The 14149-nt window shown below is 38.8% G+C and overlaps 2 protein-coding genes across 3 annotated transcripts in view; both read left to right on the forward strand.

Moving 5' to 3' along the window:
- The window catches only part of LOC139692538 (USP6 N-terminal-like protein), a 33719-nt gene extending 22704 nt beyond the window's left edge, over window positions 1-11015 (forward strand). The window contains exons 6-10 of the mRNA XM_071590762.1: window positions 461-621; window positions 970-1116; window positions 1468-1879; window positions 4973-5190; window positions 7284-11015. Coding sequence (XP_071446863.1) covers window positions 461-621; window positions 970-1116; window positions 1468-1879; window positions 4973-5190; window positions 7284-8207 — 1862 coding nt within the window. The 3' untranslated portion in view covers window positions 8208-11015. The remainder of the gene's footprint in view (window positions 1-460; window positions 622-969; window positions 1117-1467; window positions 1880-4972; window positions 5191-7283) is intronic.
- Window positions 11016-11333: 318 nt separating this feature from the next.
- Unr (cold shock domain-containing Unr) overlaps window positions 11334-14149 on the forward strand; it is a 61147-nt gene continuing 58331 nt past the window's right edge. For both annotated transcript variants that reach the window (XM_071589624.1, XM_071589625.1), the window contains exons 1-2: window positions 11334-11375; window positions 11772-12625. In XM_071589624.1, the coding sequence (XP_071445725.1) occupies window positions 12176-12625 (450 nt within the window). In that variant the 5' untranslated portion in view covers window positions 11334-11375; window positions 11772-12175. The remainder of the gene's footprint in view (window positions 11376-11771; window positions 12626-14149) is intronic.

A 14149-nucleotide genomic window follows, 5' to 3' on the forward strand; every position in this document is an offset into this window, starting at 1 on the left:
AATTACTATTGGTAAGGCTAATTGTAACTTTGAAGCGCTAGATGATAGAAGTTTCTATTGCTCCTATGACTGAGGGGCTTGAAAATTACTGCTTTGCCGTACAGATCTGGCTTTCATATTGCACAATAGTAATGAAACAAGGAGATTGAGTTAAAAGGTATGCTGCTAATTTAAACAATTTTTGCTGTATTTCAAGTGCATTTTTATTATTAATTCAAGAATATCCATGCCCATAGCGTGAAAGTGGAAGTTTTATAAAGTGTGCTGCTAGTGCCCGATTTTATTTGCTTTTTAAGCTACTTGTTTTGTGTTATGCTAGAGTGGGCAATGAACAGTGCAATAAATTAGTGGCAGTAATAATAATTTTGATGATTTTTTCTTAATTACTGAATTATCCATTTGTTTTATGTGTGAGGCAAAACTTATAATTATTCTTTTTGTTAATTCTATTTCCTTCCAGGGTTTTTCATACCAGGATTTCCAAAATTACTTCGTTATCAGGAACATCATGACAAAATTATGACAAAATTTTTACCCAAATTAAAGAAACATCTAGACAAGAATGGGGTGGACACTGGAATATATACCCTGAAATGGTTCTTTCAGTGCTTTCTTGATCGGGTATGAATTTCCATTTTGAAAATTTACATTTATATATATTTCTGTAGTTTAATATTTACAAAGCCTGCGTGTGTAAGAAAGCTATGACTAATTTGTTATTGAAGGTGGATTAAAAACTACTGCAAGTTGTCTTTTCTTGCTGGCAGTGTTGCCAAAAATTATTCAAAAGTATCCATATTGTTTTACTCAAGGACAATTTTTCATAAAACATGAAATAATACTTCAAAATATTACATTAAAATTACATTTCTGTCATGTGAAAATGTATTCTCTGCTCAATTAAAGTTTAAGGATTTTTGGTAAGGTGGTGTAACAAATATGGTTGCATTTAAATTGTCTTTCTTTCAGGTGCCATTTAAATTAACCTTACGGATATGGGATGTATTTCTGCATGAAGGTGAAAGGGTCCTCACAGGAATGGCATATACACTACTTAAACTTCATCGAAGAACCCTTATGAGAATCGGCATGGATGAGATACTTCACTTCCTTCAGGTTAGATGATTTTTTCTTTGTAAACATTTGAAAGCATATAAGTTCATGAATATAATTATGGACTCATATGGTAATAAGAATAAGCCTTCATGCTGTATTATTAATTAGTTTAAAGAAATTTTTGCATAAAGAGAAAATGCCTTGTGTAATATTAATGTGGTGCAAGTCATAAATTGAAAAATAAAGAAATGAGACCAATAAATTGGTGCTCCAGTCACTCATGTACAACTAGCTATTTAGTTGAGCTCAATTGTGCTTTGCATCCATGCAAATTGCGCAATGGCCGCCAGCCTGACAGTTGCCATGTTCTCTCATCTTGCATCATTATGACGCCACTCTTCCATTCCTCAGGTGCGGTTGGAAAAGGATTTTGGTATTGATGATGACGCCGTGATGACTGCACTGGAGAAGAGTATGGATGAACTGCATCGGCAGAAGTTGGATCGGGCGGGTGCCTCACCGCCGGCAGAGCTACCGAGGCACCCTTTTGGGACTTTTTTGGGGGGTACCGAGGGAGGAGGTTCAACAGGCGTTTCAGGGTCGGCCTTGCACAGCGCCACGCCTGGTAGTGGGGGGTCGTTTGACCGACGTGTTGGGAGGCGCAGTGAGTTCACTGCCGTGGAGAAGGCGACCCGTGAGAGCGTTGCCCTGAGGAGGGACGAGGCAATAACCAAAGCGCAGGGGGAGGATGAGGACGACGACGTGGAAGAAGGCAGAAACACGCTTGCTGGCCAAACAAACGGGAAGAGGAATTCTGTTGGAGGTATTTTCATTTGAATGGAGTCATTCTAGAATTGCAGACATTTGCTGAGCCGAAGGGCTTTCTGGATTTTTGTGTCTTGAGCAGATAAGAGAATGAGTAATGATACATGCTTAGTATTTTTGCTGAGTTTCGTTTTAAAGGTTTTTATTTCCGTCATGCATGGGTACAGTGAAATAAGTATAAACTGAATTGAAAAACAATTGAATAACATAACTGAAACCCTCTTTAGGAAAGTGTTCCTCTTCAGGGTGGAGCTATAAAAATAGGATAGAAAGAAAGTAAGCGATGACAGAATATTTTGCTACGGGAAATGGTTTTGTAAATGAACAAATGCATCTGTTATGAGTTGTAAAAGTAGTTGTCAACTTTACTCTGAAATCATAATGTTTGTGATGTTGCTGACCAGCATGTTGCACATTCAGTGGCTGAACACTGCAGGAGTAGTTGGTGTAGCATGCCCATTTTTCAGATTCGTGTGAACTAATGACACTTCCAATGAAAGTGTACAAAGCTTCATTATTATCAATTTCAGTATTATTTTTGTAAAATTCTGTTGAGTCAAATAATGATGAGAAAGATTTGCTAACTGAAATTTTGGCTAAATAGTGCATGTAAACTGCCTCGCCTGCTGAGTTCTAATGCCAGAAAACTGAAGGAATTATGTTAGTATTCCCAAATAATATCAAAAATGGAAGTGTGATTCATTATTACAAATGTTTACGAGAAGATAATTGATGATTATCATTACTTTTGCATGAATTTAAGACCTGCGCTAAATATTATATGATTTTGGTCTGTCATTTTTGGAAACGCCTATGGTGAATATGTGGTAATTGAAATGTACAGCAAACTTACTATAAAGAATTCTGAGTATTCTAAAGCAAATTTTTATGAGCATCGCTGCATTAAATAATTTAAATATGTTCAAATCCTGGAGACAGCAGATCTTTTTCAGTGGTATTCTGATTCCTACTTGAGGTAATTTTTGAAGAGCACTTTGAATGACTGCATCGTCCATTGGATGCGACGTTAAACTTTGAACCACTTGGCGCCGTTTGTTGAGAGTAGGCTAATGCCGATGCCGGGTTTCTCTCCACCCTTCCTCCCTTTACATTCATCCCTAATGGCACAAATGGCCTCGGCTGTCGGTAGCCTCCCCCAAATCAACTACTACTAAGTTGGATGTGTGTTGTGCAAAAGTAACACATTTTGAGTGGTAATGCATTGATTATGAGCACAAAAATGTTATTACAAGCATAATTGAGGATGTGGTAATGGTGCTTGTGGTTTCCATGGACGTAACTCTTATCAGCAGGACTCCTCTCCTTGAACATCTCATCCGTCATCATTTGCATCCATGGCATCTGTCCCAGAACCCATCTTGAATTCTCTGTAGCTTTTGCCATTTAGGAGAGGGTCTCAAGGTAGAGTGACTCATCATGAATTGCCTAAGTATTGGCCTCCACCATCAACTTAGACTTGACCATCAAATATCAATTCTGAAAAAATATGGATATGCTCTCATAAATTTGTTTCGATTGCTTGTATGATGGTGGGTTCAATTTTTGCATTAAGCCAAATAATGCTATCAATGACAATTTACAGTTGGGTAGTTTGTTCTTACAAAGCTCTCCCTGGTTTTATAAAGAAGTCCATTGTATTAATCCTTAGGCTTCCGCGCCGTCTATCTGATGAATCCATGCTGATTTCCGGGAATCACCGTCGCGTAGTTTAGTTTAGTTAGTTAGGAAATGGAGTTGACGAAAGAGGGGATTCTGGCCAAGGAACAGAGCGAGGAGAAACCAGAAAAAGAAAAACCAGCGGCATATGCTACCATCCCGTATGTCACCGGAACGGCTGAGAAGATAAGCAAGCTAGTACGGAAGCATAACATAACCACTAGGTTCTCCACAGCCAGAAAAATCAGCGGCATAATATCTAAGCCAAAGGACCAAATCCCCGATCTCATGCATGAAGGTGTATACAATATAAAGTGCACGTGTGGGAAGTCATGTATCGGTCAAACAGGAAGGTCCATCAGAATCAGGACCAAGGAGTACCAAAGAGCCACAGATAAGAAACAGTTCCGACTTTCGGCAATTGCCGAACATGCGTGGTCGGAACCCGGACACTCTATAAAGTTAGACCAGATTAGAGTGCTGGCAAGAGAAAGGTGATATTTTCCGCGACTCATCAGAGAAGCGGTGGAAATAATAAAAATCCATACAACTTCAACCATGAGGATGGCTACACCCTGACCTCCACTTGAAAAAGGGTGATCCCCACTCGCCATCAAGAAAGAGCCAATCAGAGAGCTCCCGGTCAGCCAGCGTCTCCTATATATAGCGGCCAAAACGCAAGGCACATCACTTTGACCTGAAGACGCGTCCAGGACTGGGGGCGAAACAGTTGTCCACCAACTAAACTACGCGACGGTAATTCCCAGAAATCAGCATGGATTCAAGTCCATTGTATTTCTACCTTTGGTGTGTTTTGAGGTGCACACACCCACGCCACCCCCACGTCCTAATCTTCCTAAAGCGGTCCCATTGGGGTTGTGCCTTCCTCTAATCTCAATCTCAATAGCAGCCATCACCCGCTATCTCCTTCTCCCTCCCCTCATGTGTCACCTCCATTTCTGTCACCAACAGGCACTTCTCATCCAATGCCCCTCCCCATCCACAATTCATTTGCCTTCTTCCCCATTTGCCCAAGCAACTTATTTGACCCCCATTCTCAATCGGCTCTTTTTCCCCTCATTCCTTAAGTCTGTATTCCCTTCTATTACCCTCTGTGTTCACACGCGGAACACTTTCTCACCTCCCTTCATCCACCTTCCTGACTGTCCATGCTTCAGTGTCAAATGGTGCCATTCACTTATTCTCACTTATTCATAGCTATTCACTAATCATTTTGTTAAATTTTTGTTGAAATTTGTCTTCAATTAGTTCATTAAGCCTGAATGGCATCCCTTATTTTCATTTAATTGCGTCTAAATTATTGCCAAACCCAATCACTTGGGAGTAATAATTTGATTACGAATAATGAGTTGTCCAATTGTTTTAGGATGGTCATTTTCTCGTTTGTGTCTAGGTTCCAAGTTCTCCTTTGACCCAAGCATAGACGATGCCAGCTCGGTGGCAGGGGGGCATGGGCCGGGAGGAGGGTCCTCGGTGGGCGGGGGTGGGTGCAGCGTGAGTGGCGGTGGCCTTGGAAGCATGGCAGGGGCAGGGTCGCACCAGTCACTCGCCGGGACCAGTGTCACCTCAACTGCAGACCTCAGCGTCTTCTCAGCAACCAACCGATCTCAGGTCTGTCTCAAACACGTCGAGTCAATCATTATGCCTCTTAGACATACTTGTCATAAGAAATGGCTAGGCAGTCGAATTTGATGTTATTGGAAAACAAATGCCCATAGGAAACCAAGTGAAGGCTGGCTGACACCACCACCCTTATCAACAAAATATGGCAGCCTTCAATTGTTTAATAGACTACATGCTCACAGTCCCTCTCTCAAAACTACGTCACAACAAAGAATCAAAAGACAACCATAGTAAATGAATATGCTTCTTACATCATAGGTAAACTGGTCACCAACCGTGAGAAAAAGCTTGCAAAGAAATACACCATTTTGGATTATTTCAAGTTTTTTTTATGTCTATCTGCATTCACATAATCCATCTTATGCTTTCTCCCCTCTTGTATCATCTTCTTGGTCTGAGGTGGGCCAAAACTCCTTTCAGCTGCCCTGTTGCTATGTTCTGAAGCACAATTCACGAATTAATTGCATTACTGTCTGGAAATTGTTTCTTTAAAATTCTATGGTGTTATTCCGATTTTAGCTTCTTTTGAAACACTTAGTTTCTGTTATTATTGAAATTTGAAGTAAAGGAAACCATTTTCTATGCTTTTAGAATGCTCTTATACTACTGAAGCTTGTGTGCATTTAAACTCCTGATTTATTGGGTATTCATCACAAAGTTTAAGATTGCATCACTTAAATGATCAGAACTAAGTACCTATATTGTATAGATTGAGTGATTTGCTATTATACATTGATTGCCGACCCCGGTGGCAGCAGGGTAACGTCCTCGTCTGCTATTCCAAGGGTCACGGGTTCGATTCTTGCCTGGGTGAGTTTTCCTCCACCTAGGGCTTGGGTGTTTGTGAATGTGACCATTGTTATCGTTGTTAATAGTTCCATGTAAAGGCCAAAATGTGCTGTATTCGGACTTATACAGAATAAATAAAATAAATAAATATGAGAGGGAATAATTATACTCTATTGAAAGTAATGAGTCTATCTCAAAACCAAGTTATAGAGCATAATCAACAATATTCTATATCAATGCTTTCAAGAAGAGAGGTATCTTAGCTATCTATTTGTATTATCTCACAATGATTGGTAAATACAATTATGACTTTTTATTGAGCAAAGTTGTATGATTTAAAATTCACCTTAATTAATGAATATAAAGAACTAAATTTAGGGATTGTCTAATATTTCTTATGAGTAAGCATAGGGAACTTTCTATGTAATTGAAAATGTGTTTCTCCCAAACCATGTTTCTATGCAGGATATTTCCCTGGAATTGGATGCTAGAATTTTGGGATTGCTAACACCTGCAGTATCTACTAAGATTGCAGTGGAAAATTTCTTTTTAGTAGTAAAACAAACTGCACTGGTTTATATTGGGTTTTAGGATGTTAAGAAGACACCATTCATTGAAAATCTGTGGCACTTCAGCTGCTCTTTCAGTCAAACAGTCCACTGAGGGGGCTGACACAGTAATATTTATATCGTCACCATGTAATAATGGGTCTATTCCACGTACAGATTTAAGCTTATCTTGTATATCATTAAAATAAATTGAAAATAGAATAGGGCCAAGTACAGAACCCTGGGGATGTAAACAAAAGTACGATCAAATTGTGCAGTGCTGATAAACTTAGCTAAACATTTTTTATCTCATATTTTCCTATTCAACAAGTAATAAATGTTTGTATGTTCTCTTAACTTTAAGTATAAGTTGGCTTATCTGAAAACTAGCTTATTGGTACTTCTAATAATGAGTAGTGTTACCAGCCTAAACTCACCTGCCCCCAAGCTCATCACATAGATGATTGCTCTTATGCATAATGAAAATATTTGTTGGTGATTTTGGACCCACTTGGATGCTCTGAAGGCTGTGTCACCTGGTAACAATGGCTGATAATGGGCCTTGTGACTCAGTAATAATAATGGTTTCTTTAAGCAACACCATCAATTTTTTTTCCCAATCATCAGGTATATCTCATTATGTTAGTTGGCAGTGAAAATCATTTTAATTGAATTTCAGTATTTTGCTATGGCTATAGTTCGCTTATTATTCTAATGGCATAAAACTAATGCATTTCTTTTCAGGCTTTAAATGACAATAGTTTAGACACGCACAGTGATAAAAGCAGTAACCTGAGCTCATGCTCTGCACCGGGCAGTGTGCAAAATCAGCATGGGGCAAACATCAGCTGCTCGTCTCCAACTATACCCTACATGCTCCACAACCCTCACTCGCACCATGAAGACGATGGAGACATGAGGCATGTGTATCATTCCTCAAGGCACACTCATCCTTCCCGTCGAGACAGTGCCCAAGTGTCTTCATCCCCATCCCCTTCGTCCCGGTCAGCAACTCCCAAGGCACTTCCGGCCAGCCCTCCCCACAATGGTAGTGGATCTGATTCATATCGACGATCGAACACTCCACCTGCCCCCCCACCAAGATCACGCTCAAATTCTCCTTCCTCTCGTCCAGCATCAGTTGCCCAGTCTCCGAGGCCCCTACGTGCCTCTTCGCCTCTCCTTTCTCCACCTCCTGGGCTCACCAAACCCCCCAGCATGAGGAGCAAGAGCCCCGATGTGGTGCGAGTGTTTGTGCCCTACCCACCCACTCCATCAGCCACTCCTTCCCCTCCCCCTGCCTCCCCTGTGTTGACCCCCACTTCAAATAATTCAACTGCCTCTATACATTCGTCCGTCACCTCTGCAAGGCGCTCTCCAGCCCACCAACAGCAGCACGTCCCTCCACCAGTTCCAGCCAGGAATGGGATACCCAACCTCCCGATGGATGGCTTGGGCAAGAAGCCCGACCCAAACAAGATTCGCATACGGGTCCCTGACCCTGGAAGTGGTAATGACTTTAGAATGTCATCGTCTCCTCAAGGCGAGAAATTTGGAGATGAGGAGGAGGATGAAGATGCTGAAAAGACTCCTCTGGTGGAGCATGGCAAACTACGTCCGTTTCACATCAATGCACCGCCCGAAGATCATATGATTGACCTCAAGTGAATGCGTGGGTGGACATGTATAGTATTTCCCAAATTGGTTACTCAATAGGATTTCACCCATAAGATTTGAGCTATACCAAATTCTCTTGGTGTAGTCCTCAAAGAGAATGTTCTAGTAGTGTATTAATGAGATTCTTTATGGCTCAAAAATCTTCCATGACAAAGAAAGAAGGTATCATCAAACGTCTTATTGTTTTATTGCTTTTCAAAGGCTTGCTTATTGAGTGAAGCCTTTATGTGTTTTTGAGGTAACTTTGATTGCATTACATTCCATGCATTACTCATTGTATTAAACTTACATATATTGTGTGGTTAACTTAATTGCCTAAGTTGTTTACAAATCTCCCATGCACGGCAAGTTGTTGAGTGATAGTGTCGTTTGAGCTTGGATTTTGTATAATTACCATCTGTGATGGTTCTCTCAAATTATGTTTGTGTTCATTAGTGGATGGTACTCAGTTGCTACTCTGGATCATGCGAAAAGTATCAAGGAAAGCAATGATTTTCATCTCTGTTTAAGGAAATGAGTAAGGAAGGTGTTTTGAGGAAAGAATAGACATTTCAGTTTTGGGTCATTTTTTGGAAGCCACATAGACTTGCTATTGTTGAACTTTCCATGAATACGGGAATCCCCAGGGGTCATGGTCCTCCTTGTGGGTCTCTCCTCCCGCTGAGATAATATTTTAATGTCATTTCTTTGACTTCGATTCAAGGGAAAGTGTTTAATTTAACTTTGTTGTTGTGTTGTATTTATTTTGTTTTCCCAAATTTTAATCAAATTTGTGTAACCATAGTCCCTGTATTATAGGTTGAGTTTGTTACTATATTGAATACTTTGTTTTGTTGATTATTATCATTTGAAATAAACACCAGAAAATCGGGTGAGAAATGTTATGATGTTAAAAGATCATACTACTTTAAAATAAATCATACAGATTTATACCTCAGTAGAGAAGAATAGTAAGCTTCTTCATCTTAATTATCTTGCCGTATTTGGTCATAAATAATGTATATAACTGACTAGTTATTTTTTTAGAAAAAATTGGAAAGTCAAAGCTATAATTTCAGTATGTTTAAGAATTGTCTGTAATAGTTAATTTGGAAATGACACTACTTTGTGACATTGTTTTCAAAGCTTGGATTGATGATTTTGGATATAGTGACTTGCGATATTGCAAGCCTATGCTACTGCAGAAGATAATGACTCTTGTAGTTCAGGGTTGGAATGGATATAAGTGCTCCATGGTCATGGTTCTCATGCTTGTTTTAGGACCATCTTTGCTTGTTTCTTGTCAGATGTTCATTAATTCATCACTGAAAACCACAAGGGTCGGTAATTCTCAACCCGAACTATGTTTGTGCCACTTTTTTATGCAAATGTGAACTTTTTAAGCTACCAGTGAAGATATGTGCTACATTCATAATGTACTCATGGATTAGTGAGAAGCTTTCCAGCTTGGTTTACACATTTGAAACTTATGTTTATAAGGTCTGAGAAGACTTTGAAACTGGGGCTAAATCAATATTGATAACACTCTAGTCTTATCTTTGCAAATCACCCTACATTCCACTGTGGGAAAAGATGTCAATATCATTCCATTACATTTAATTTTTTTTTGGGATTCCATTTCATATGATTGAGCACATTGACTAATTTAACTAAGCACATAAGATATGGACAATTTTGTCACATTAATTTAGGAGTAAAAAGTACATCTGCCGAAAACCACTTTAAATTGATATCTCCTTCATTGTTTAATGGTTCATATAAACAGCATGTCCAACAAATCCAAGTAATTATTTGGCAGTCAGTGTTAGTGGGTAACAAGTCATTGAGTCATCTTCCATTTATTTTTTGTGCTCCAGAAATGTTAGTTTTTTCCTCTCTATTTACAACTTTTTGCAGCCTTGGTGTATTATTTCTCACCCTGGTAATGCTGGTGAGCAATTTTATATCAAAACATTTAGTTTTAATTAAACAAGCATTTAACTCCTTAAACTCATAAGTTAAATTATAACATGGTGTGCAATGGCTACAGTATACAAAATCCAGTGTGACAATAATGAGTTTGTGATAAGAAATTGGATTGTATGTCAAGAGAGTGGTTAATCATGACCTGCAGTATTGTACGAAGCTTGTGAATTGTGGGCATAGTTGTTGGGGTTGTAATTTATTTGCCTTCAACATGTTCCTTCAATGTAGGTGTTCCTTAATGTTTCTGGCTCCAAGCAATAAATCAGCCTTGCAAACTTGCGAATGACACATTTAGTCAGATTTTATCATATCCTCCAACTGGATGAGATCCCTTTCATATTTATGGTGTATTATTATACCACTTTGAGCTGTCTTTAATCAAGTGGAGTATTTTATTTATTTTGTATGTTGGTAATATTTAAGTGGTCAAAGTTCAAATTGTGCAATGAGCCATTTCTTTATTAGGAAGTACAGTATTTTCACCCACGTCAGCGTGTTCAAATTGATGTGTCTTCTCAATCCAAACATTAGCATTCCTGTGTAACAGGCGTTTGGATGATTTGTATGATTCCATATCAATTACAGAGTGAAATGTGCGAATGATGAATGCATGTAAATAGAAACTTAAATGTTTTACATGTACATATATAAATACTTAAATTGTGTTTCATTTGTAGGCGTACGCAAAAGTTAGATTGCTGCTAATTTATTGATGGCAAAGCCCTGAATATCGCAATAAGTAACATAATCCTGTACATTGCGTGTCTGTAAAAAGATTTTTGTAACTTAGGACTGTTGTTCGAAGAAGCCGTTTTTTTAAATAAAACGCTTAAGTTAAAGTGACATCAATTATTTTTTTTAATTGCACGTATAACCCCAAATTTAGTGTCCCTATTAACGCTCGAGAAGTTTAGTGCTGCACTTCGCAGGCTTCCTCCAAATGAATACAGCAATGTGTGTATAAAATGCAACGTAGCATAATATGGCAACGTCGAGGTCAATGAGGTTGACGTTTGTGGTCTTTTATTAAGATTTTTTCCCCGTTTGATTTTTATGCGTATGCATAATTTCGAAACAGGAGGCATAACTGATTACGATATATTAATTTCTACAAATATTTTGAGTTTTTTAGCTTAATGAATGAATGTTGACATTCAACATGGCGGCATGTCGTCAGTGCAGTGCTGTGTCGTGGTGAGATTAATTTCAGGAATCTTTTGTGAAATCTGATTAATAGCATTACACTGGCCTCAATTATAATTAAAGAATATCCTCCTTTATATTTTACTGCTGTTTTTTCGGACGTATATTACATTACGTCTTTGCTTTTGCCAGAAGTTGCAAACGTCGCATAGCGACAAAGTAGAGCGACGATGTTTTTTTTTAAGTTTCATTAATGTCATGTTTGAAATGATAGTCTAAACTTTAAAAAAGTTAAAGTTGGAAGGATAAAATGCATGAATTTTCAGCGGTGTTATTTCACTTTTTAGGCGTACTTTTTAATGGGGACAATTTAAAGTGACCCATATCAAATTTATTTCTCGGCTCTTAATAATGAAGGTAAATCATATTTCGATGTCTCTCTTTCAGCTTGTGTAGGAATTAGAATAGAAAACTTGAATTCAAGACAAAATTTACACATCACACACACAATCGCACCCAGCACGCATTGAGGACATCTGAGGATTTTTGTCATTCTTAATTTCGAAATACTGTCTTAAATTATTCTTTCCTTGTATCGTTACATCAGCTTTTGCAATATTTAATATACAGAAAGCTGTCGTATTTTACCCAGTGTATTGAAGCCACAATATTGAATAATATCACATCATATGCATAAATTGTGTATATAAGCTCACTTTCATACCTATGAAATTTGAAACACTTTCACTAAGACGCAATTTACAAAGAATCGTTCTGTGATAAAGCTTTCTCTAAGCTGAACATTTTGTAAAGAAACTTGTTTAAAAGAGACCTCATAGTGAGGCCGAGCCATGTCCACTAATCCTCAGTGGAGAACTTTCCAGCCGCCAGCCATTGGTTCAGACACTGCAATAATTGATTTCAAAACAATGATACCTAATGCACATTCACCGGCCGGGGGGAACTCGGGAGGAGTTAACTCATTTAGGTTCACGACCAATGGCAGTAGCAATGCTCAGAAAGGGTTTTCTAGTACGGTGTCATATGCCACAAAAAGTCAACAGGGAAGTGGGCAGTATTCAAATGTAAGTTATTTATCTGGCAATACTGGGGGAAATAGTGGATCTTCGAGAAATGGGCGTTTTCCGATTGGTACGTTTACTGCCAGCGAAAACAATCAGGCTGGAGTTTCTGCTTACAATGGGGAAGTTCCTACTACTCAGTCTAATACAAATTCTTATGGAGATGCTGCACTTGGTGGACAAGGCTTGCGTGAAACAGGAATCATCGAGAAATTGTTGGTAAGTAGGGATCATTCTTTTCTTTTAGTGATAATCGATTAGTCATGAATGGACAGAATGAAATATCCATGTATTTTCATTGAACGTCCACAGGATTCACCGTATCAAATCCATGACAGTACATGTTAAAGATGTATTCATTAAATATCCATGGCTGGATATGCTCGCATCTGGGCACCCTCAGCTTCACCCGAGCTGTGTGATTTTGGGTATCAGATCTTCCTGGGAAACTATAGATGGCTTAGGGAAAGGAACTGCCCCCCCCTCCCCCCCTGACCTTATGTGTAAATTTCACATGCCATGGTGCTTAGTATTGAGTATACTCGAACATCGCCTATCAACCTAACCTTCGGGTTGATTACTATGTTAATGGGCATGCAGTGTAAATACATGTGGTATCAATTATTAGTACAGTAATAAAATGCAGCAAAACGTAAGTGAAAACATATTTCAACGTTACATAAAATTTGAATTACCCTGTGACTAAGGTTGAAAATAAGTAAGCTTAGGTATGATAAATATATATATATATGTATACACACACTCAAGGGTCATTCCATAAGTAAAGAGACAAATGGCAATTATTATAAAATGGTTTATTGGATTCTTACAACATTGGGGCTATTTTTCAACATAATTACCCCCAACATATATGATTTCGCACCATCTTTCATGTAACTTCCTAATTCCTCTGGCAAAGAATGAATTCATTTGGCCCCGAAGCAACTTTTCCACCACTTCCATGACTTCCTTGTTGTTGGCAAATCTCTTTCCATGTAAGGCATCTTTGAGTGGTCCAAACAGGTAAAAATCTGATAATGCAAGGTCAGGACTGTTAGCGAGATGAGGTAAGACCTCCTAACCCAATCCTTGAAGCTTATCACGAGTCACCTGGGTTGAATGACAATGGGCCTTGTCATGCTGAAAACTGATGCCTTTTGCCAAGATTCCATGGTGTTTGCTCCTCATAGTTTGTGCTTTATATTTGTGTTCCAGCATCTAGAGTAGTACTGGCTATTGATAGTTTGCTATTCTTCAAGGAAATCACAGTACACTGAGCCCTGTGAGTCCTAAAAGATGGTCGGCATCACTTCACCTGTGGAGGGTTGTGCCTTGAATTTTTTGAGAATGGGAGAGCTGGTGTGTTTCTACTCCATACTCTCTCTTGGTCTCAGGTTTGTAGTGATGGGTCCTCACCTCGTTGCAAGTCACCATTCTTTCAAAAAAGCATCTTTTTTTGATCAAACTTTTTATCTTGACTAATGGAAAGTCTTGATTTTTTATGAGCATCAGTAAGCTACCTGGGGACCCATCTTGCACGTTTTTCTGTAGTTAAAATGGTTAAGCATGGTATTGTGAACAGTTCCAATGCTTACTTGAACTTCCATAGTAATCATTTTAACATCTGTTATCAAGAATAGGGCCATCAATCCTTGATTCCAATGTGGGACCGGAAACTTCGACTGGACATCCACGTAAGGGTTCATCACCCACTCTTGTTTGGCCACTTTAAAAACAATCAAG

Source organism: Hetaerina americana, unplaced genomic scaffold (genome assembly GCF_022747635.1).
Source record: "Hetaerina americana unplaced genomic scaffold, ioHetAmer1.1.p SCAF_4, whole genome shotgun sequence".
NCBI lineage: Eukaryota > Metazoa > Arthropoda > Insecta > Odonata > Calopterygidae > Hetaerina > Hetaerina americana.